Source organism: Helianthus annuus, chromosome 17 (assembly GCF_002127325.2).
Source record: "Helianthus annuus cultivar XRQ/B chromosome 17, HanXRQr2.0-SUNRISE, whole genome shotgun sequence".
NCBI classification, from domain to species: Eukaryota; Viridiplantae; Streptophyta; class Magnoliopsida; order Asterales; family Asteraceae; genus Helianthus; species Helianthus annuus.
This window is the reverse complement of record NC_035449.2, coordinates 61,674,969-61,697,977: the sequence shown is the minus strand read 5'-3', so window position 1 is coordinate 61,697,977 and position 23,009 is coordinate 61,674,969. Positions and strand designations below refer to the sequence as shown.

The following is a 23,009-nucleotide window of genomic DNA, read 5'->3' as shown; positions in this document are numbered from 1 at the left end:
TGTCTCTACCGATTATGCCACAAAAGACAGTTTTTAAAAACCTTGATTTGGGAGATGACAGTCTTAGGTTGAAGTGTCACATACAACAACGATTAAAAGAAATTCGCCGTTAAAAAAAAGCTAATTCAATCTAGCATACAACAACGATTAAAAGAAATTCGCCGTTAAAAAAAAGCTAATTCAATCTAGCAAATTAAATAACATTCAAGTTTCATGAATGTCTAATCTAACAAATTATAAAAAAATAAAATCCAACAATACGAGATATCTTGATCAAATTTTTGAAGTTAAGAAAAATAAAATAAAAAAAGAACTTTATTCAGAAAAATATTAAAATTTGATTATTAATTATTTCACGACCTTTTTACCCAGAATATTAAAACTTGATCTTGACATCACGAATACATGGATTACAAAATGGGCGAACATGGGAAAGTAAAGTTTCCTTTCCAAATCAAAGACCAATTCTTTGCGCGTATAATATTTGTTAAATCTCACAAAAGAACTTTCAGTTTTCAAGAATCATTCTTTTTCCCAAATTCCATAAAAAAGCGATCAGATTCTATGGAATTTCGTGTTCACTGGATCCTAATTCATAACCACCTTTGAGTCATCTTTCAAACACCTCAAGGGTTTATATACCCACTTCGAATCATACCCACTTTTATCAATCAAAATCAATTATTAGTTTGTAGAAAGTTTGAATTTTTATAAAAGATCAAGAAAGGGGATGGGGGGTTCCAAGATTGAGGGAGGAACCTCTTCTTCTTCTTCGTCTTCAGCTGCTGTTCCAGTTGTTAATCGTAGAGATCCTTATGAAGTTTTGAATGTCTCAAAAGATTCTTCTGATCAGGAGATCAAATCTGCTTACAGAAAGCTTGCCCTCAAGTTTGTTCAATACCCATTTATTTTTTATTTTATATTCTTGTACAAGATTTGAGATTGTTTTTAGTATTGACTTGTTATGGTTATAATTATTTGTTATATTGAAATTTAGTTTTTTTTTTCTTTTATTATAAGATTTGAATCATATTAGTTGGATTAGGTTGCTTGCTGAATTAGGGATTCTTGATCATTATCTCCCAAAAACATGAATTTGTAATTTTGTTGGGTATTTCAATTACCAAAATTTGGTTAATTAAATATGTAATTTATTGGGTTAATTCATAATTTTAATCCTTTTGAGTAAATATCAATTGGTGCTGGCTTGATGCACTATTATATTGTTAGGATCATAATTATGCCATTTGTTCTGTTTAAATTCACATGATATTTTCTAGTAGGGAGTGTGATTGTGCTATCTGATTATCTGATTTTTATAATTTAAAATCAGTTGCATCATTTAAAAGTTAAAACACGCGTATAAACGCCCATGCGTTACATTTATAGATTTTGTAACGTTACTTATTTATAGGTATCACCCCGACAAGAATGCTAGTAACCCTGAAGCATCAGAACTGTTTAAGGAGGTTGCTTTTTCTTATAACATTTTATCTGATCCAGAGAAAAGAAGGCAATACGATAATTCAGGCTTTGAGGTAGTTCTTTGCTACTATTAGTCATGTGTTGGTGGTGGCAAAATGGGTGGGTTGAGCAGGGTCAAAGCCAGTTCGAGTTGAAACAAGTAGTTTATCGTGCTGGTCAAACGGGCAGGGTTGACCCACAAACATTTATCTTGTCTATTTTTTGAAAAGGAAAAAATATTTTTTTAATGACTTTTGACTCATTCGATCCATTTGACCCGTTTCATATTTGACTCAGTTTTGGTCTGGCCATGACTCAATTCGGCCCAATTATAAGCAAACGGGTCAAAATTGTTACCTCGACCTCGGTGTGCATCTATATCTAATGTTCATGATACCGTCCTTTGTATTCACACTTCGTGTATTTTAAATTCAATAGGCTATTGATGCTGAAGGCACAGACATGGAAATCGATCTTTCTAACCTTGGAACAGTGAACACAATGTTCGCTGCATTATTCAGGTAATTTTTATATAATTCATTCACACATTAGATTCATTTTGGCTCGTATCTTTATTTTATTCTATTCACTATTTCCTATTTAAGTAAGCTTGGAGTTCCTATTAAGACAACTATTTCAGCCAATGTTCTCGAAGAAGCTTTGACTGGATCCATCACGGTCAAACCCCTTCCGCTAGGATCGTCAATTAGCGGAAAGGTGCAAATACCTCATAAGCGTGTTTCATTATATATTTAAAATTATTTCTTTAGCTACTCCATTGACTTCATCGAGTTTAATTACAGGTAGACAAACAATCCGCTCACTTTTTCGATGTAACCGTAACCGAGGAACAAGCTAAAGCCGGGATCGTAGTTAGAGTTACTTCAACCGCCCAAAGCAAATTTAAGGTGCTTAACATTTGTTGATTTTTTATTATAAGAATAATATATGAAAAAAAAAGATTAAATATGTGTAGCGAATATTGCAGCTACTTTATTTTGAGAAAGACGTTGGCGGGGGTTATAATCTGTCACTACAGGTACCATCTTTTCTAGTTTTCTTTCAAGGGTTCAAATCGTTTTATATCGTTATTGTTATTATAAAGATAAATATTTTATGTTCTTATGAGATATCGAAATACTTGTTGTTGCAGGAAGACAGTGAGAAGACGGGAAAGGTGACATCAGCAGGGATGTATTTCTTGCATTTTCAAGTATATAGATTGGATTCAAGTGTTAATGCGGTATGCATCTACCATATTACTTGTCGCTATTCAAGAATATTGGTTTACAGTCGAAACATATTCTCAAATTATTATGTGGAGTAAAATGCCATTTTCGTGAGGTTTGACCAGTTTTGCGACTTTCGTCCAAAGGTTTGTTTTTTTTCCGCATCTGGATCCAAAAGGTTTGATATAATGCCATTTTCATCCGGCTTGTTAACTCCATCCAATTATTCTCCGTTAAGTCAGGGATATTTCTGTCTTTTTTGCTAACTTAAAGGGCAATTCGGTCTTTTTCACTTTATGTAAAAAGACCAAATACCCCTGAAAAAGGCCTACTTGCCCTTTAAGTTAACAAAAAGACGGAAATACCCCTGACTTAACGGAGAAAAATGGATGGAGTTAACAAGCCAGATGAAAATGGCAATATCTTAAACCTTTTGGATCCAAATTCGGAAAAACAAACCTTTGGACGAAAATCGCAAAATAGGCCAAACCTCATGGACGAAAATGACATTTTACTCCTAAAATTATTATGCGTCTCCTTCTATCGACGGGTATATCAGACATTTAATGTTGACAATGGGTTGTTATTATGGGCAGCTAGAAATGGCTAAGGATCCGGAGGCTGCTTTCTTCAAAAGGTTGGAAGGTCTCCAGCCGTGCGAGGTCATGGAGATAAAAGCTGGGACCCACACATTCGCCGTTTATGGTTTGAATTTTTTTTCTTGTAGTTTTAATATGATTGGAAAATATTTTACGTATAATTACTATCTTTTTTCTTGTAGGTGATAATTTTTTCAAGACTGCATCCTACACAATAGAAGCTCTTTGTGCCGCGACATACGAGAGTACTACTCATAAACTCAAGGAGGTCGAACAACAGATTTTAAGAAAACGAACAGACTTACGCCAATTTGAAACTGATTATAGAAAGGTTAATTTTCCTTTCTTCATTAACCTTTATTCTTCGCTTTTCATTTATTAAATGTATTATATACTAATATGTTTCTTATTACATCATTTGCAGGCTTTGGCACAATTCCAAGAAGTGACCAACAGATACACCCAAGAAAAACAGAATGTAAGTAGACTGCCTGTCCCAAATTTCTGGTCAACCTTTGACTTTTAAGAGTCAAATGACGTACCAGTCTCGCTTTCTATCAATCTGTGACAATGTTGTACATTGTAATATCCAAATCTCTTATCTCGGGCCGCAATGTGGTTTGAAAACTCATAATTACAGGTGGATGAGCTTCTAAAACAACGAGAAAACATCCAATCAGCTTTCACGTCTAATAAGTCGGTTTTGGGGAGTAAAGTGAGTAATGGAGGTAGTAGTAGGCGTGAAGGCAGCAGCCCGCGTGAAGAAGAAGGGAAGGAGAAGTCTGCAAAGAAGAGATGGTTCAATCTTAGCCTGAAATTTACCGGTGATAAAAAAGTATAGTTAATAAAAAAAAAGTTCATGTTGTTCTTTTGGGTAAATTTTTCTTGCTGTTTTGATTTATAAAGGGTGTTTATAGTAGCTTCATTCTTGTTATGTATCTTCATTTGATATTTTTACATATTTTGTTGTAAAATGGTTTTCATTGATTGTTCATTTGGACAAAAACAAATTAGTGGGCCAGAATCATGATTTGGGCTGTGGGCTATCTCAATGCCTTATGTTGTTATATACTTTTATATACCTGTTGCTAGTTCTTTTAGTAGGGTCCTATTTTCACACCCCTATTTTCTTATTTTTACATCCTTAGTTGTATACGGGTTGTATAACGTTTTACGACCCGTATAGAATATTGTTGCACAAAAATAGATGCAGAGGAATGTTTTTTTGTGTAACATGTATACGGGCCGTATAACGTTATACAGTCGTATAAAGTTATACGGCCCGTATACAATTGTATACGAGCAATATAATGTTATACAGCTTGATGTCTATTTTTGTGAGGTTTTGATCAGCTTTTACAATATGTGCTTTATTAGTAAACTATAGTTTATCATTTCTTTTTCTTTGATACATATGCACGCACCTTATATTATATATGAATATTAAATATTCTAGTGTTATGTTCTCTTTATGTCGATATATCTACAGTCTTGAATCAATTTATTTTCTTTAATACATTTCAATTATTCATGAGTTGGATTTCATTTCGTTTTTGAGTTTCAAATTTCAAATTGAGATTTCACTCTCGCCAAAGTGAGTTCTTGTGACGGACATGTAGTAACTGGAAGGGTTACGTACCGGTAGTTGGGACGTCTTGTCTAGGCTGGCATTCGTATAAATCTAATTAATGGACCAGTTTGCCTACCTGGGGACTATCGATGAGAGTACCGATACCTATTAGGCCAAAGCATGTCACACCAAACGTCACGTGAACTAATAACACTTTGATATGTCAAACATCGTTTTACAACACCCCAAAACTCGAGTCATTTATTTATTCACGATTTTCTTCAGGTTAAGTTAAGTTGTATGTCAATGGGCAAACATATGAGGACTATGCGAAAGCTCGGTAATTGCGGGTGCACACGTAATTACGAAAGTGACGCACGGAAGTCATATTAAACCCTAAGATGTGCCAAACCTATGATTTTCAATATTTTATGATGAAATATTTTATCATAAGTTTTAGAGTAAATTACAAGTTTTGTCCTTTATGTTTGTCCTAAATTTCAGGCACTGTCATTTACCTTTAAAATTAATGACTTTTGTACTTAATGTTTGAAAATGTTGCACGTTATGTCCTTTATGGCAAACCCAGTTATAATTTTCAGTTAAATTAAGTCATGTGCAGGGCACATGAGGGTAGAAATGTCATACACCTATGTCTTTCCCCCTTGTTTAAAACCCAGTTACACCTTTTGCAAATAAGGGTTCATCATCACTTTGCAAATATAAATTGCACCTATGTCTTCCCGAGGATAATGTTGACAACCTTGAAACGAAGTTCAAAGTTCATGAGTGCGTTAAAGCTAAAGTTTTGAAGGTGATAAACATTTACATTATATTTTGAATTGGATTTCACAATCAGAATATTAATGTATTGATCATGTGGCTGTTAATCTTCATTTTGTTTTCAGATTGATGAAGAAAGACGAAGAATATCTCTAGGGATGAAGGCATTATTTCGATACCGATGTTGGAACCGGAACGCCTGCAAATCATGGTTCTGATTCAATCAACGAGAATAATTCTGAATCAGACGAGGAAACGCCTTTCGAGGTCCAGGAGCCATCGATTATGTCCGGTAACGGGAATCATCCAATGTTAGCGGAAGTGGAATCAAGGGCTTCGGTCCTTCCGCTTGACGTTTCGTTGGATGAAACCGAGGACTCCCCCATGGATGATGTCGGTGCTCAAAGTCCCGAAGCTCTTGATAATGTAACGAAAACGAGTGAGAACAAAGTTAAACGCCCTAGATGGAAGAAAGGGAAAGAAAAATTAAGGCTGCTGAGGAAAGACTATTGCAGAAAGACATACCGAGGACCGCCGATGACTATAATAAGTTGACCAGAAGCTCCCCAAATTGCTTACTTCAATTTAGAAAATGAATTTGGAAACCCTCCAGAGGTATATGCAAATTAGGGTTCATCATCACTTTGCAAATTAGGGATGGTTTGTAGCTCTATATTTTTTGTTTGTTCAGGTGATTGTGGAGATAGTGGGTGGTCGGCTGCAGGTGAGGGTGGGAGGTGGTGGTGGTCGGCGGCAAGTAAGGGTGGGAGGTGGCGGCAGCAGGTGGTTGGAAAGAGGGAGAGAGAGAGTGTGTGGGTGTGTTGAGAAATTACAGGAGAGATGTTTTATTTGCTTTCTAAAAATCATTTATAAATTAAGATGTGAAAAGACAATGCTACCCTCATGTGCCCTGCCCATGACTTAAGTTAACTGAAAATTATAACCGGGTTTGCCATAAAGGACATAACATGCAACATTTTCAAACATTAAGTACAAAAGTCATCAATTTTAAAGGTAAAGGACAATGCCTGAAATTTGGGACAAACATAAATGACAAAACTTGTAATTTACTCTAAGTTTTATTATTTATCATATTCTATGGGGTTATTACATCGTTTCGTATATAAACCATCAGAATAAATCTATAATATTCCACAAGATTCTAATGATGCTAAAACAAATCACCCTATCTGTTGTACCTTGTCGAAGTGTTCGAATTTTGCTACCCTTTGACACTTCATAATATTTCTTATGATTTGTATTCTTGAATTATGGGATTTTCCCTAAGTTCCATGATTTTACGAATCCGTGACTCCTCCATTTGAGCAACCAAATACCCAACTATGTCAAACCAAACCCTCCATCGATGGATCAATCGACCATACCATATGACACCCAACTCGTTCCTTACGATCGAGCCGTTCAAGCAGTCCAGAGAACCACACTAACTAAAACACATGCGAACGAGCACTCACCTAGTTCCAAGGCAACCAAGACGCGGTCAGCAAAACGACGATGTTTATATACGATGAGTTTAATTTGAACAAAACATTTGGGCTTTACTTTGAACAGAATTGATCAAATAAAGATTGTTATGAATTTACGAATGCAAATGTAATGATGTGATTTTCGATAATACGTTTTTAAACCTTAACGAGTCGTCTATTATGATTCGAACGTCAAAACCCTAATCACTTTCGTAACATGTGCCCATAGTTCGAAAAATTCAAGTCTAGGGCACATGGTGACGATAAAATTTTTATGACCTCAAAATTTGATTTTATAAAAATAATAATAATAATAACAAAATATGATAATTATTTTTAGTAAATTTTCCACTTTAGATCAAAAGTATTTTCTTGAAACTTAACGAAAATATTTTTCTATAAACCAAATTGCTTTTGTACATGAAAAGTTTAAAATTCTAATATTTTCCACTTGGTAAAGTGTAAATATAGTTAACAAAACAAAATAAACATGGGTCTAATTAACAAAGTATGGTTAATATAAGACTGATTGACAATTTTTTTTGTAGAACCTAAGAAATTTTACTTACTACTCCTTCATCACTCGAGACACGTCTTCAGGTGGCCAAACCAAGAGCATACGAGTTACTCTTATGATGTATCTTATGACCATCTACGTTTGTCTGGAGCGTAGTCATCGCTAGATTGTTAGAAGTTAAGGTCGCTGTTGGTACTTCGTTGCTATCGTCACTCGACTTCACGTTTATTTTTCCCTCATTATCGACTATTCTTGCTACTCCCACTTCGTATCCTTGACGTTCTCACTAACGTCAATCGATACAATTATTAACTCTTGATGAGTACCGCTGATGGCTTGTGCCGTTGTCACACTTTCAACGTTACTATCCTAAGATTTATCATCGTGTTCGTTTCTTTTACTCGGGTGTTTTATGTTATCGTCATTCTATGCATTAATGATTTGTATGATGGCTAGTTCATGTTATGTCGCATCATCACTCATCACGACTTACCTTCCCCATAGTTTATGTGACGTGGGCATCGTCTCACTTTTCATAGACTGACCCTTCCCTCATAACTATGGATGTAGGTGCTTCCATCATTAGTCACACCCTTTTTGGGTTGAGACTCACGCATTAGCTGTTTATGGTTTGGATATGTTTATTTAATTAGTAAGTTTGAGTAGTCGCATAGAACTAATCAAAACCGCTAATGAAGCCGATGAAATCTTATAAGGACATGGTGCATACGCTGCTGGTGCTTCTTATATATAAGTGTTCTTATCAAACTAACAAAAGCCTCGTTAGATTGGTTGAGAGAAGTTCTATGTAAGTTGTGTTTGTATCGTCAATCATGATCCGAATAACGAAGCCGAAGAAATTCGATAAGGACATAGTGGATACGCCGCTGGTACTTCCTATATATAAGTGTTCTTATCAAAGTATCAAAAGCCTCGTTAGACTGGTCATGAGGAGTCGTGTGTTATCCATCATGATTCGAATAACGATGTGGATGAAAGTTTGATAGAGACATGGTGGATACGCCGCTGGTACTTCTTATATATAAGTGTCTCTGTCAAATCCTTAAAAGCAGCACTAAACTAAACATGAAAGTTTTAGTTAGTTGTTTGTTTTTGTGATTGGAGATTCAAATTCTATGATTTCCCTCATCTAACTCAAATTGGGGCATTTTATGAGAAATACTTCAAGATCCCAGGTCGTGACACAGATTGTAGTTTTGGCATCATGAGTGTACTTTACGACTCAGTTGCAGAACTCTCTCGTGTTAGAAGTCATCCTTGGAACATGATTTCGCTTAAGCCGCAATCAACCCTCTATACACCAATCTTGGGCTTCGTGATTGTAATGATCATAGAGCCTATGACCGGCTACCTTGTACATAACAGTTAACGCTCTTCATTTCTGTATCATTGGCATTTGAAAGCCATTCCTTAATTGGGTATGCAACCCGTTTCCTCCTAATTGCGGGTCGAAATTCCCAAAAATGAATTATTTATTAAGGCATAACATACTTTTCTAAAATTCCATTTATATACAAGTTCACATACCTCACGGGAGAAATCACTCACACTCGGCCGAAGGTGTATTTTTAGTGAATCACTCGAGAGCGGCATGGAACTTATTCCTACCATAAGCTTGCCAAGCAATCAATCCTCCTCCTTTTTAACTTTATACCTTTGTAAATATCAAGAGGACTTTTTGGGTGAAGGGTTAGGCTTGGGCTAAAGGTGGGTAGTTGGGTTAGTGGTTAGTAGAAAAAAGGGCGAAAGTCGTAAAAAGCATCGATTTTCGTAAAACATTTTGTTTTTGTGACTTTTTTTTAAATGAAATATTTCTTCAAACAAGCTTTTGTTTGAGGAGCTTTGTTTGTTTATTTCTAACTTCATTGTAAATATATATATATATATATATATATATATATTTAGTCACACGAAAACCTAGCTTGTTACTAAAATAAAGGGTAAAAATAAAAAAGGGTTTTTTGGTGGGTAAAAAAAGGGTTTTTGGGTTAAGAAATGAAAAGGTTTAGGCTCAAAGGGGCTAACTAGGGGGAGTTTTTGGGTAGGTGAAAAGAAAAATAAAAATAATGGTGTGATGTGAGTAAAATGCAACATATAAATTACATCAAATGAGCCATAAAACTAACCATTTTTAAGTACTAATGTTGGAAAAAGTGTACTTTTGTCTTCCTTTTGTATTTTCAGGGTTAAAAGAGCTTAAATGAACAAAAGAAGCAAAAATGCAGCCAAATCCAACATAAATACAAAGAAAAGGAAGAAACGTGGCATGCCTGACTCCTCGACAGCATCTCCCAAAGCAAAAACAAGAAGAAAGCTGAGCATGGGGCTGTGCCCAGCTGAGCATGGGGCTGTGCCCAGCTGAATACGGGGCTGTGTCCAGCGAACACGGGGCGTGTCCAGCTCAACACGGGGCCGTGCTCAGCGAGCACGGGGCAGTGTCCAGAATGGTCAGTCCTGGCACAAAAGACAAAGTGGTAGAAGCTTCTATTGCCCACCACGGGGCCGTGCCCAGCGGACACGGGGGCGTGGTCAGAGTGCTGCAGGTGCATTTATTGTAATTGCGAATTACAATTAATGAAGAGAGAGAGTGTCAGACGGGCACGGGGGCGTGTCCAGCGGACACGGGGCCGTGCCCAGGCTTCTGTTCAGCCTATAAATAGGAGTGCTTGGCTTCATTTCAACTCATCCCTTGGCACACCACCTCTCTCACACCTCATCCACCACCCACCACCACCATAACACCATCATCCACCACCATCATCCATTGTCCATCGTAGAGTGTGTGAGTCGTCTCGGGATCCAAGATTGATCGTAAGAGTTCTTGACAATCAAGGCCATGTTTGCCTAAGTCTCTTACATCACTTGGTGAAGACAAGTGTTTAGTATAATACTTTTTATTTTTAATCTTTTGCACTTTTTATTTGGTTTTGTATTAATGACTTTAATAACTAGTTTCTTATGTTGAAGGTGATCTTTCCTTATCGTTTGTCCGTGGTGTCTTGGCATTATTTTACTGTCTATATAAAATAAAAGATTTTCACCATTCATATCTCCACGGTCTATATGGAGGTATGTTGGCTACCTGGTCGGGGGTTAAGGGAACGGTTTGGTAAAGGTCTTGCCCTTGTTCAGCGTTTAGAGGTCCTGCTTGGGACCTGGGTCAAATTTAGTAGGATCTCCTTCAATGCCCATAGGTATTGGATGGCGGGGATCCAAACTCTTTGACCCCCTCATAAGTTAACTACTATTAATACTATAACCCGGCTATTTAGGACTGTATCCCTGCTGACTCAGACTACTTAGCCGAGGGTAACGTCACCGCCAAAAGCGAGGCCTACCACAATTTGCATTAATAACTTAATTCATTATCTTTCAATAATCCGACCCTTTAGGATTGTATCCTTGCTGACTCAAACTACTGGGTTGAGGGTAACGTCGCCTTCAAAAGAGGGGCCTACTACAATAACTAAGATAATCTCTTAAACAAGTGCAAAAGTGCGAAAATAATCAAAGGTTATACTAATACACGTGTCGGATCCAAGTGATTCATCTTGTCTATCTGTTTTTATTTTATTTTTCAGCATTTAGTTAGTTTTTACTTTTCTTAGTTTAAAACATTTTCTAACCTTTTTGATTTGATTAGACGTTGAGGATAAACCGGTATTAAAAGCTCTTGTGTCCTTGGACGACCTCGGTATCTTACCAACACTATACTACGTCCACGATGGGTGCACTTGCCCATATGTGTGTTTAGTGTTAGTAAATATCGTGTTTTATAAATTTAAAACTTGGCTAAAAGTGTAAAAAGGGCTTAAATACTCATCTAAATTATATACACGCTAGCACGCATCAAGTTTTTGGCGCCGTTGCCGGGGACACAAGGATTTTAAGAAAGCTTAAAATCGACGGCCTAATCAGTTTTTCAAAACCTTTTCAAAACGCGCACATTTTTCTGCATTTTAGTTTAGTTTTGCATTTACAGTAGCCTGAACACGGGGCCGTGCTCGCTGAACACGCCCCCGTGCTGCATATTTTAGAGTAGATACCCAGATACAGAGTCTGACCACGGGGCCGTGTTCACTCAACACGCCCCCGTGCTCAACGAGACCAGTAAAATTAATTAAAACGCCCAGATACAGTCCCTGAACACGGGGCCGTGTTCACTCAACACGGGGCCGTGTCCAGCTTCTGTTTCCGTCTTTATTTTTGTTTTCTGGTCCCGAGACTCAGTTGTGATCTGTTGAGTGATTCTTATGGATCAATACTCAAGAGGTTACAACTACACCTATGATGAGGATGATTATAGGGGTAATTATTGCACTAATTGTCGTAATGCACGCTCGGTCCAATATGATACTTCATGTCAACCATCCAATTCATACAACCGTTATGAGGAGCCCAGGTACGAGCCATCAACTTCATACACATCCTATGAAGACCAAAGGTATGAACCTCCTCCCTCATACTCATATTTTGATGAACCAAGGTATGAGCCTTCATACTCATACTTTGAAGATTCGAGATATGAGCCACCACCTTCATACTCTTCTTATGAGGAACCATGGCGTGAACAACCCACCTCATATGAGTACTATGAAGAACAAAGTTTCGACCCTTATCCATCATATACTTACAATGAAGAACAATGGTGTGAACCATCTACTTCATATGAGTATTATGAGGAACCAAGGATCGAGCAACCGGATTCAAGCTTTGAGGATCCGAATTCTTTCAATCTCACCGAAGTAACTAATAGGATAATAGAACAACTTAAAACTATCGAACGTTATATAAAAGAATCTCGCGCAAGGGAAGAGGAATCCCGCGCAAGAGAAGAGTTAAAAAACGATAATAACATAGAGATAGTTGAAAGTATAAAAATGGAAGAACAAGAAAGTGAAAAACCGACACATGGGTTAAACAACGAAAATGGTGAGTCCGATAATGTTACAATTCAAGAAGAGTCTAATTTTGAAGAAATTAACCTCTTGTCACCTACTTTCAAAAATCATTGTTTAATAACCCCTCATGCTAAGTTTTTAAAAGAGTTAAACACTAATGCTAAAATCAAAGACTTAGTAAGTGTTAAGTTAACTAATGATCAAACCTCGCTAATAAAATAAGATTCTTTTGAAATTAACATTACACCGGTTCCATGTTTCTTTCAAAATTCATTTATTAGTAATATCACCATTGATAAAGATCTTCGTGTTAACATAATGCCTAACTACATTTTTGAAAAGTTAAGTATTAGTGATTTCGCTCCACTTCAAATACCCATTTTTCTATCCGATCGGAAAGTAATAAAATCAATCGGTGAAGTTGAGGATGTCTTGGTTCAAACAAATCAAATGGTAATCCCAACCGACTTTGTCATCCTCGATGACGCTCCTCTAGTGTTGGGACGACCTTTTGTAAAAACTCATGAAGCTTTGAAAAACCGGAAGTACAACAATCTACCTCTTCAATTAGGGGCATTCAAAAGGAGCATAGATCTTGAGCGCTCAATGAAATATCCTTTTGGCAATAATGACCCCCTAATTGAAGATGAGCCAGAACCACCCGATAAGGAGGGTCTAGCCAAGGACCCTTATAAACGTGGCGCACCACGGAGGCATTCCGCGGAACTATCCTTAGTTTTAGATTAGTTTAACTTTTATGCTTTCTAGTTTAGTTTTAATTTGCAGGAATAAAACACACTCGGAATGATGAAGGATACTAAGGGAAGCTTGAACCAACACCCCATGCGCAAAAACAGAGCCTCTCGATAATTTTTCTTCATTACTGCAAGTTCAGCATGGGGCCGTGCTCACCCAACACGCCCCCGTGCCCAAAAATCTGCAGAAATGCCCAGTTCAGGTACCTGGACACGGGGCCGTGCTCACTGAACACGCCCCCGTGCCCAGCCTTCTGTTTACTTTTGGTACTGGCAGTCTGGACATGGGGCCGTGTTCAGCCAACACCACCCCGTGTTCAGCTACCCAGTACCATAAAATCTTGTTTTTAACCCACTTTTACACATTTTAATCAATCGAAAAACTTATTTTTGGGACACATTGAGGACAATGTGTAATTTAAGTGTGGGGGGATGCTAAAACCTTGAATTTTGCAAGTCCTAATAACAAGCCTTACACAAAACTCTATTGGAACCGCTAATCACCCCAAATTTTTTCAAAAACTTTTCATTTTTTTTACTTGTCTTGGTTTAATTTGGGAATAACAAGTTCTAAAAAGGTTATATTTTTATAAATTTACAACCGATAGCGTCGTGATAAAAAGAACCAAATAAGAAGATTATGAAACGGCATGACAATCTTAGTTAAAATTTGATTATATATACTTGATCACATAAAAACCCATTCCCACAAAAGTGAGTTTTGAGCCTTTATTGAGCATACAAATATACATCTTTAAACTAAATGCTCATTTTTCGTTTCTTGTGTGAATAGCCGCTTGGTTTCTTACGACTCTAGAACTTGCCACGACGATACATTCCCGGTCCTTACCAACTTAAACCCGAGTAAGTAAATGATGGAGGCATTAGGACTAACCCCTTTTTATTTCTACACCATTATTTTTTTTACCACCTACCCAAAATCCCCCTAGTTAACCCCTTTGAGCCTAAACCTTTTCATTTCTTAACCCAAAACAAACACCCTTTTTCCCACCAAAACCCCTTTTTCATTTTAAACCCTTTATTTTAGTAACAAAGCGCGGTTTTTCTTATGACTTCCTTATCAAAAAAAAAAAAAAGAAAAAAAGAAAAAAAATAGAGAAAAATGATGATAATAATGAAGCCAAAAGAAATAAACAAACAAGGTTATCAAAAAGAACTTTGTTTGAAAAATTGCTTCATTAAAATAAAAAGTCAAAAAAAAAAAAGTCTTACGAAAACCGACGCTTTTTACGCTTTTCGCCCTTTTACTAACCACTAACCCAACCACCCACCTTTAGCCCAAGCCTAACCCTTCACCCAAAAAGTCCTCTTGATATTTACAAAGGTATAAAGTTAAAAAGGAGGAGGATTGATTGCTTGGCAAGCTTATGGTAGGAATAAGTTCCATGCCGCTCTCGAGTGATTCACTAAAAAAATACACCTTCGGCCGAGTGTTGAGTGATCCCCCGTGAGGTATGTGAACTTGTATATAAATGAAATTTTAAAAAGGCATGTTATGCCCAAATAAGTAATTTCTCTTATGAAACGTTCTAAATAAATCACAACGAATAGGATTGTAAATAGTATAAAAATAAAACCCAATAAAGATCTTGGATTCCCGACACTCAAGACAAGCCCAAAACCTTCTCTTCTACCTATTCCATTTGGGAGTGTAAGCCACATATTAAAGAGTTTTGCTTGAGGACAAGCAAAGATTCAAGTGTGGGGGTATTTGATGTGAGTAAAATGCAACATATAAATTACATCAAATGAGCCATAAAACTAACCATTTTTAAGTACTAATGTTGGAAAAAATGTACTTTTGTCTTCCTTTTGTATTTTCAGGGTTAAAAGAGCTTAAATGAACAAAAGAAGCAAAAATGCAGCCAAATCCAACATAAATACAAAGAAAAGGAAGAAACGTGGCATGCCTGACTCCTCGACAGCATCTCCCAAAGCAAAAACAAGAAGAAAGCTGAGCATGGGGCTGTGCCCAGCTGAGCATGGGGCTGTGCCCAGCTGAACACGGGGCTGTGTCCAGCGAACACGGGGCGTGTCCAGCTCAACACGGGGCCGTGCTCAGCGAGCACGGGGCAGTGTCCAGAATGGTCAGTCCTGGCACAAAAGACAAAGTGGTAGAAGCTTCTATTGCCCACCACGGGGCCGTGCCCAGCGGACACGGGGGCGTGCTCAGAGTGCTGCAGGTGCATTTATTGTAATTGCGAATTACAATTAATGAAGAGAGAGAGTGTCAGACGGGCACGGGGGCGTGTCCAGCGGACACGGGGCCGTGCCAGGCTTCTGTTCAGCCTATAAATAGGAGTGCTTGGCTTCATTTCAACTCATCCCTTGGCACACCACCTCTCTCACACCTCATCCACCACCCACCACCACCATAACACCATCATCCACCACCATCATCCATTGTCCATCGTAGAGTGTGTGAGTCGTCTCGGGATCCAAGATTGATCGTAAGAGTTCTTGACAATCAAGGCCATGTTTGCCTAAGTCTCTTACATCACTTGGTGAAGACAAGTGTTTAGTATAATACTTTTTATTTTTAATCTTTTGCACTTTTTATTTGGTTTTGTATTAATGACTTTAATAACTAGTTACTTATGTTGAAGGTGATCTTTCCTTATCGTTTGTCCGTGGTGTCTTGGCATTATTTTACTGTCTATATAAAATAAAAGATTTTCACCATTCATATCTCCACGGTCTATATGGAGGTATGTTGGCTACCTGGTCGGGGGTTAAGGGAACGGTTTGGTAAAGGTCTTGCCCTTGTTCAGCGTTTAGAGGTCCTGCTTGGGACCTGGGTCAAATTTAGTAGGATCTCCTTCAATGCCCATAGGTATTGGATGGCGGGGATCCAAACTCTTTGACCCCCTCATAAGTTAACTACTATTAATACTATAACCCGGCTATTTAGGACTGTATCCCTGCTGACTCAGACTACTTAGCCGATGGTAACGTCACCTTCAAAAGAGGGGCCTACTACAATAACTAAGATAATCTCTTAAACAAGTGCAAAAGTGCGAAAATAATCAAAGGTTATACTAATACACGTGTCGGATCCAAGTGATTCATCTTGTCTATCTGTTTTTATTTTATTTTTCAGCATTTAGTTAGTTTTTACTTTTCTTAGTTTAAAACATTTTCTAACCTTTTTGATTTGATTAGACGTTGAGGATAAACTGGTATTAAAAGCTCTTGTGTCCTTGGACGACCTCGGTATCTTACCAACACTATACTACGTCCACGATGGGTGCACTTGCCCATATGTGTGTTTAGTGTTAGTAAATATCGTGTTTTATAAATTTAAAACTTGGCTAAAAGTGTAAAAAGGGCTTAAATACTCATCTAAATTATATACACGCTAGCACGCATCATGGTGTTGAAAGAAAAATGGTTAGTCCTAATGCCTCCATCATTTACTTACTTGGGTTTAAGTTGGTAAGGACCGGGAATGAATTGTCGTGGCAAGTTCTAGAGTCGTAAGAACCAAGCGACTATTCACACAAGAAACGAAAAATGAGCATTTAGCGTAAAGATGTATATTTGTATGCTCTATAAAGGCTCAAAACTCACTTTTGTGGGAATGAGTTTTTATGTGATCAAGTATATATAATCGAATTTTCACTAAGCTTGTCATGCCGTTTCATAATTTTCTTATGTTGGTTCTTTTTATCACGACGCTATCGGTTGTAAATTTGTAAAAATATAACCGTGTTAGTCTTAGAATTCCCAACTTAAACTTAGACAAGTAAAAAAAATGAAAATTTTTGAAAAAAATTTGGTGTGATTAGCGGTTCCAATAGAGTTTTGTGTAATGCTTGTTATTAGGACTTGCAAAATTCAAGGTTTTAGCATCCCCCCACACTTAAATTATACATTGTCCTCAATGTGTCCCAAAAATAAATTTTTAGGTTGATTGGATGTGTAAAATGGTGTTAAAAGCAAAAATTTATGTTACTGACTGTCTGGACACGGCCCCGTGTTTAGTAGACACGGTCCCGTGTTCAAGTCCCGTGTTTAGCATGGGGGAGTGTTCGCTGGGCATGACCCCATGTCTGACCAAAAATCTGCAGAAATTTGCCAAACATTAGGTCTGGGCGAATGAGCACGGGGGCGTGTTGGCTGGACACGACCCCGTGTGGGCAGTCTGTAAGGCTGAAAAACAGGTTTCTTCTTCTGGTTTTCCTGTCCTGGCTTTATTAGTGCTAATGATTAGCACTCTAAGCCTCAATTGTACCTGTTTTATCACTAAATACCATGCCAAGCAATACCAAACATCCTAAATTACCATAGTTAATCATCCAACCATAAAGTAAAAGAAAAATAAAGCAGAAAATAAAAAGTAGTTAAGGAAAGTAAATTGTCTAACACTTCGGCACGCAGGCCGGAAATTGTTTTGATAGATAAAAGGGGACCTTAACCTGTGGGCTTGCCATCAACCCGCTCCTGCTCCTGCAACCTCCTAGTCCATATCTTCATCGCTGTCATCACCTCCATCCCCATGACCCGCCATATACTCCCGGATGTTCCCGATGTCGTCTTGTATATCGGTGATGTTTCGTTCGATAGCTCCGACCCGGTGGTATGTATTGTTGGCAAGGTTGTAGGTGTTCCTGGTGCACATGAGGTTTTCCTGCAAAAGATCATGTAAACTTTGGAGGTTAGGAAAACCGCCTCCTTGGGAGGAGGATTGCCCCGGATCACCATGGGGTTGATACTGGTAGTGGGAAGGTGGAGCGTGAAGGACTAGTGCTTCCTGTGGGTTCCATGCATGGCCTTGCATCCTTTGAAAGCTCACTGACCCGTCTTCCACCTCATAAATTAGGTTCATGGCGCGGAAAATGTGATAATCAACTCGTCCCGACCATGGGCTCCTTTCAAAGGACCCAGGAATACGCGTGAAGTGCTTGAAGAGGCGGTACACCCATCCCCCAAAGAAGATAGGGGTTGGTGCACGAGCAAGACGGTTCAGATGCCTGTTTCGAAGTAGGAGATATGGAACATCGAGGGCCCTCCGGTTATGGATGCAGTGAAGGACTACCAAATCTTTCAACCCAACAACCCCGCTACTGTCATGTCTTTGGCTGAGAGAGTAAATGAGGAGCCTATCCTATGAATGTAGCGATAGAGCGGATCCCTCAGCTTAATACTCTTTGTGCTGCTGGGGTTGTAGACTCCTTCACCGATTTGGGCCCATGCGGCTTGGCGCTCATTTTCATCTAAATCTCGTAATCCTCCGGTGTTTTCCTCATTCCCCGATTCTTCTTCCGTGTACAGTCCCACTATTGCCCCGAATTGTGCCATAGAGATCGAGTATCTCGTTCCGCCACATCGAAAGTAACCGCTTCATTGTCAAACGGGTCACTTCTTGAAGTGAAGGTGAAAGTACTGTAGAACTCCATAGTACATTGATGCACCGAACGAAGCCGAGTGGTCAAGGCAGCCCTTAGTGGTCCGGTAACAAGGTTGTTGAAATGGTCGAGCTGGTTTACCAAGGTCAATAGGTCCGTGCACGCTTGCCTCGGGTATTCCTCGGGCCTTGTTTGGAGTATCTCATATCTAGCCCTTGCATCGAGTTCTGTGGCATTGAATCTTGTGAACTTTGCCATCTGCAGGAATACATAAAAAGTTAGCGTGAAACGATAAGACTTTTGGTGAAAAACTACAAACAGTTAGCTGGACACGGCCCCGTGTCCAGCGGACACGACCCTGTGTCCAGGCGTCTGTTCCTCAAAAACTTCATTTTTCGACCCGGTCCCGAAAATCTGAAAATTTTTGGCCAAGTAGGTGCGGTTTTTCCCGAAAATGAAACCCTAATTGCCGTTTTTCCCAAAACAACTCGTTTACCCCTTCAATTTTATCTTTTTTTGGTTCAAAAACAAGGGTTTGAGGTTTTTGTGAGAAATTGGGCAAATCTATCAACAATACAAGTGTATCTACTTCCCATTACACTAATCTAAACTAATACTAACAGATTACTTCAAAAATTTAAGGTTCGATCCGGATGAACTTCAAGAACCCTAGATTTTTCCCCAAATTTTTGATGTTTAACTACATGCAAGTAACTAATCTAACTACTAATGATGATAGAATCATACCTTGATGTTGTTAGATCTAGAAGTAACGTCAAAAATTTGCGGAAAATCGCCTTGGACTAGAGCGTTTTCGGGGAAACGGGGCGTGTGGAATGGTGTAACTGTTATGAAAAGAGGGTTTTATCCCAACAGTTGCGTCGACACGGCCCCGTGTCCAGCGGACACGGCCCCGTGCCGAGCAAAGTTTTTAAATTTTTTTTTTGTGCTCGTGTGAGTGCCCGTTTTTTTTCTCCGAAAACATGGTTAGAAAACTTACCGGTTTCGATGTATACTTACTGGTTCGTAACATACCAGGTATGGTGTGGATGCTTTTTATTCGTTAACCGTTTGAAGCAAGATCTTTTCCTCCTCATCCTCAATGGATCCTCGATAGAGTTTTAGCCGTTGGCCATTGACTTTGAATGGAATCCCATTCCGAGCTTTAATCTCTACTGCATCGTGAGGAAAAATATGGGTGATGGAAAAAGGTCCTGACCACCTAGATTTTAGTTTACCCGGAAATAATCGAAGTCTAGAATTAAACAATAGAACTTGGTCTCCTACTTGAAATTCATTAGGTTTAATATATTTGTCGTGTAAATTTTTCATTCTTTCCTTATAAATTTCAGAGTTAGAGTATGCAAAATTCCTTAGTTCGTCTAATTCATTTATTTGACAGAATCGATTTTTACATGCAGTTTCTAAGTCTAGGTTTACACTTTTTATTGCCCAGTAGGCTCTGTGAGCTATTTCTACTGGCAAATGACAACTTTTTCCATAGACGAGCTTATATGGGGTTGTGCCTATAGTGGTTTTATAAGCAGTTCGAAAAGCCCATAAAGCATCATCTAGTTTAGCAGCCCATTCCTTTTTATTTAAACCTACGATTTTTTCAAGTATTCGTTTTAAACCTCTGTTAGTCACCTCGGCTTGTCCATTTGTTTGAGGGTGATATGCTGTTGAGACCCGGTGATAGACCCCATATCTTGTTAAGATTTTTTCGAGTTGATGATTGCAAAAATGGGTACCCCTATCACTTATCAGAGCTTTTGGTGTTCCAAAACGAGAGAATAATTTTTTCAGAAATTTTACCACTACTCTTCCATCGTTTGTTGGAAGAGCTTCGGCCTTGGCCCATTTAGACAAGTAATCAACCGCCACAAGTATATATTTGTTTCCTTTTGATGGTGGGAAAGGTCCCATGAAATCGAGTCCCCACACATCAAAAATTTCACAAACGAGAATGCCATTTTGAGGCATTTCGTTTTTGGAAGAAATATTACCTGATCTTTGGCAAGCATCACATGTCTTTACAAGATCTTGCGCATCTTTGTAAATGGTTGGCCAATAAAATCCTGAATCAAATACCTTTCGTGCGGTACTAGCGGCACCATGATGTCCTCCATATGGACCTTCATGACAATGGCGGAGAATTCTTCGTGCTTCGCCACCATGGACACACCTTCAGATGAGTTGGTCAGCACACATTTTGAAAAGATAAGGGTCTTCCCAAAAATAATGCTTTACATCGGCAAAGAATTTCTTTCTTTGATGATGTGGCCATCCTTTGATGACTATACCGCTAGCTAAGTAATTAGCGTAGTCGGCATACCATGGTTCTTGTCTGCTTTCCACCATTTCCAAGGATTCTGTGGGAAATTTTTCGTTGATCTGTTCGTCCCTGGTTGCCTCCAAAGCTGGGTCTTCTAGGCGTGAGAGATGATCTGCAGCAGTGTTTTCTGCTCCTCTTTTGTGTTTGATTTCAATGTCAAATTCTTGGAGGAGTAGAATCCATCTGATCAAACGGGGTTTGGCGTCTTGTTTCTTGAAAAGGTATCAGATAGCTGCATGATCTGTATAGACTACAGTTTTAGAAAGAACAAGGTAAGAACGGAATTTATCAAAAGCAAATACCACAGCTAGTAACTCTTTTTCAGTAGTTGTGTAATTTTCTTGTGCATCGTTAAGTGTTTTACTAGCATAATAAATTGGGTGGAAATGCTTTTCTTTTCTTTGTCCCAAGACTGCTCCAACAGCAAAGTCACTTGCATCACACATGATTTCGAAAGGAAATTTCCAATCAGGTGCTATCATGATAGGTGCATTGACTAGCATTTCCTTGAGGGTTAGAAATGCTTGATTGCACTCCTTGTCAAAGATGAAAGGTGCATCTTTTTCAAGTAATTTTGTTAGAGGTCTTGAAATTTTTGAAAAGTCCTTGATAAACCTTCTATAAAATTCGGCATGCCCTAGGAAACTTCTGATTGCTCTAACGGAGGAGGGTGGAGGTAATCGAGAAATAGTGTCTACTTTTGCTCGATCAACTTCCATTCCTTCGCTTGAGATTTTGTGACCGAGTACTATTCCCTCTGTTACCATGAAATGACATTTTTCCCAGTTAAGGGCGAGGTTAGTTTCCTAACATCGGGATAGCATTCGTTCAAGGTTATCGAGGCATTGGTCATATGAATCTCCAAAGATAGAAAAGTCGTCCATGAAGACTTCCATTGTCTTTTCTATCATGTCATGGAAAATGGCCACCATACAACGTTGGAATATTGCAGGTGCATTACATAGACCAAACGGCATGCGTCGATAGGCGAAAGTTCCGTAGGGACATGTGAAAGTCGTCTTTTCTTGGTCTTTAGGTGCTATCGGAATTTGAAAATAACCTGAAAAACCATCCAAGAAACAGTTATAGTCGTTCCAACATTTGATCAATGAAGGGCAAAGGAAAGTGATCTTTCCTTGTTGCTTCATTTAACCGTCTATAGTCTATACAAACTCTCCATCCTGTGACGGTTCTTGTTGGTATTAATTCATTTTTTTCATTAGTTATTACCGTCATACCTCCTTTCTTCGGGACTACTTGGACGGGACTTACCCATGGACTATCGGAGATAGGATAGATTAGTCTGGCGTCAAGTAGTTTGATGACTTCATTTTTAACCACTTCTTGCACATTGGGATTTACTCTACGTTGTGGTTGTATTACTGTTTTGTAGTCATCGTTCATTAAAATTTTGTGCGTACACATGGAAGGATTTATTCCTTTAATATCTACAAGCTTCCAAGCAATCGCATTTTTGTGTTTTTTAAGAAGATTAACTAATTTTTCTTTTTCTACGCTACTTAATTTAGACGAAATGATTACAGGTAAATTACTATCTTTATCTAGAAAAGCATATTCCAAACCTTTCGGAAGTTCTTTGAGCTCAAGGGGTGGTTCTTTAGGAGACACCTTATTTTGTGGCTCATCAAGATCAAGAACTTTAAAAGTTTGTTCTATGGCGACCTCTTCTTCAACAAAGTGGTCAACTTCTTCAGTTGTATTAGGTGGCTCATCTTCATCTTCAATTAGGGGGTCATTATTGCCAAAAGGATATTTCATTGAACGCTCAAGATCAATGCTCCTTTTGAATGCCCCTAATTGAAGAGGTAGATTGTTAAATTTCTGGTTTTTCAAATCTTCATGAGTTTTTACAAAAGGTTTTCCCAAGATAAGAGGAGCGTCATCGAGGATGACAAAGTCGGTTGGAATAACCATTTGATTTGTTTGAACCAAAACATCCTCAACTACACCGATTGATT

The 23,009-nt window shown here is 38.3% G+C and overlaps 1 protein-coding gene across 1 annotated transcript; it reads left to right on the top strand.

The window, feature by feature from the left end:
• Positions 1 to 399: 399 nt before the first annotated feature.
• LOC110921046 (chaperone protein dnaJ 15) lies at positions 400 to 4,392 on the top strand. Its single transcript, XM_022165309.2, has 11 exons — positions 400 to 888; positions 1,415 to 1,538; positions 1,903 to 1,985; positions 2,070 to 2,181; positions 2,268 to 2,372; positions 2,453 to 2,503; positions 2,618 to 2,707; positions 3,290 to 3,398; positions 3,475 to 3,623; positions 3,717 to 3,770; positions 3,933 to 4,392. Exons 1-11 carry the CDS (start codon positions 731 to 733, stop codon positions 4,131 to 4,133), a joined length of 1,236 nt encoding a protein of 411 aa, XP_022021001.1. The 5' UTR covers positions 400 to 730; the 3' UTR covers positions 4,134 to 4,392.
• The last annotated feature ends 18,617 nt before the right edge of the window (positions 4,393 to 23,009 follow it).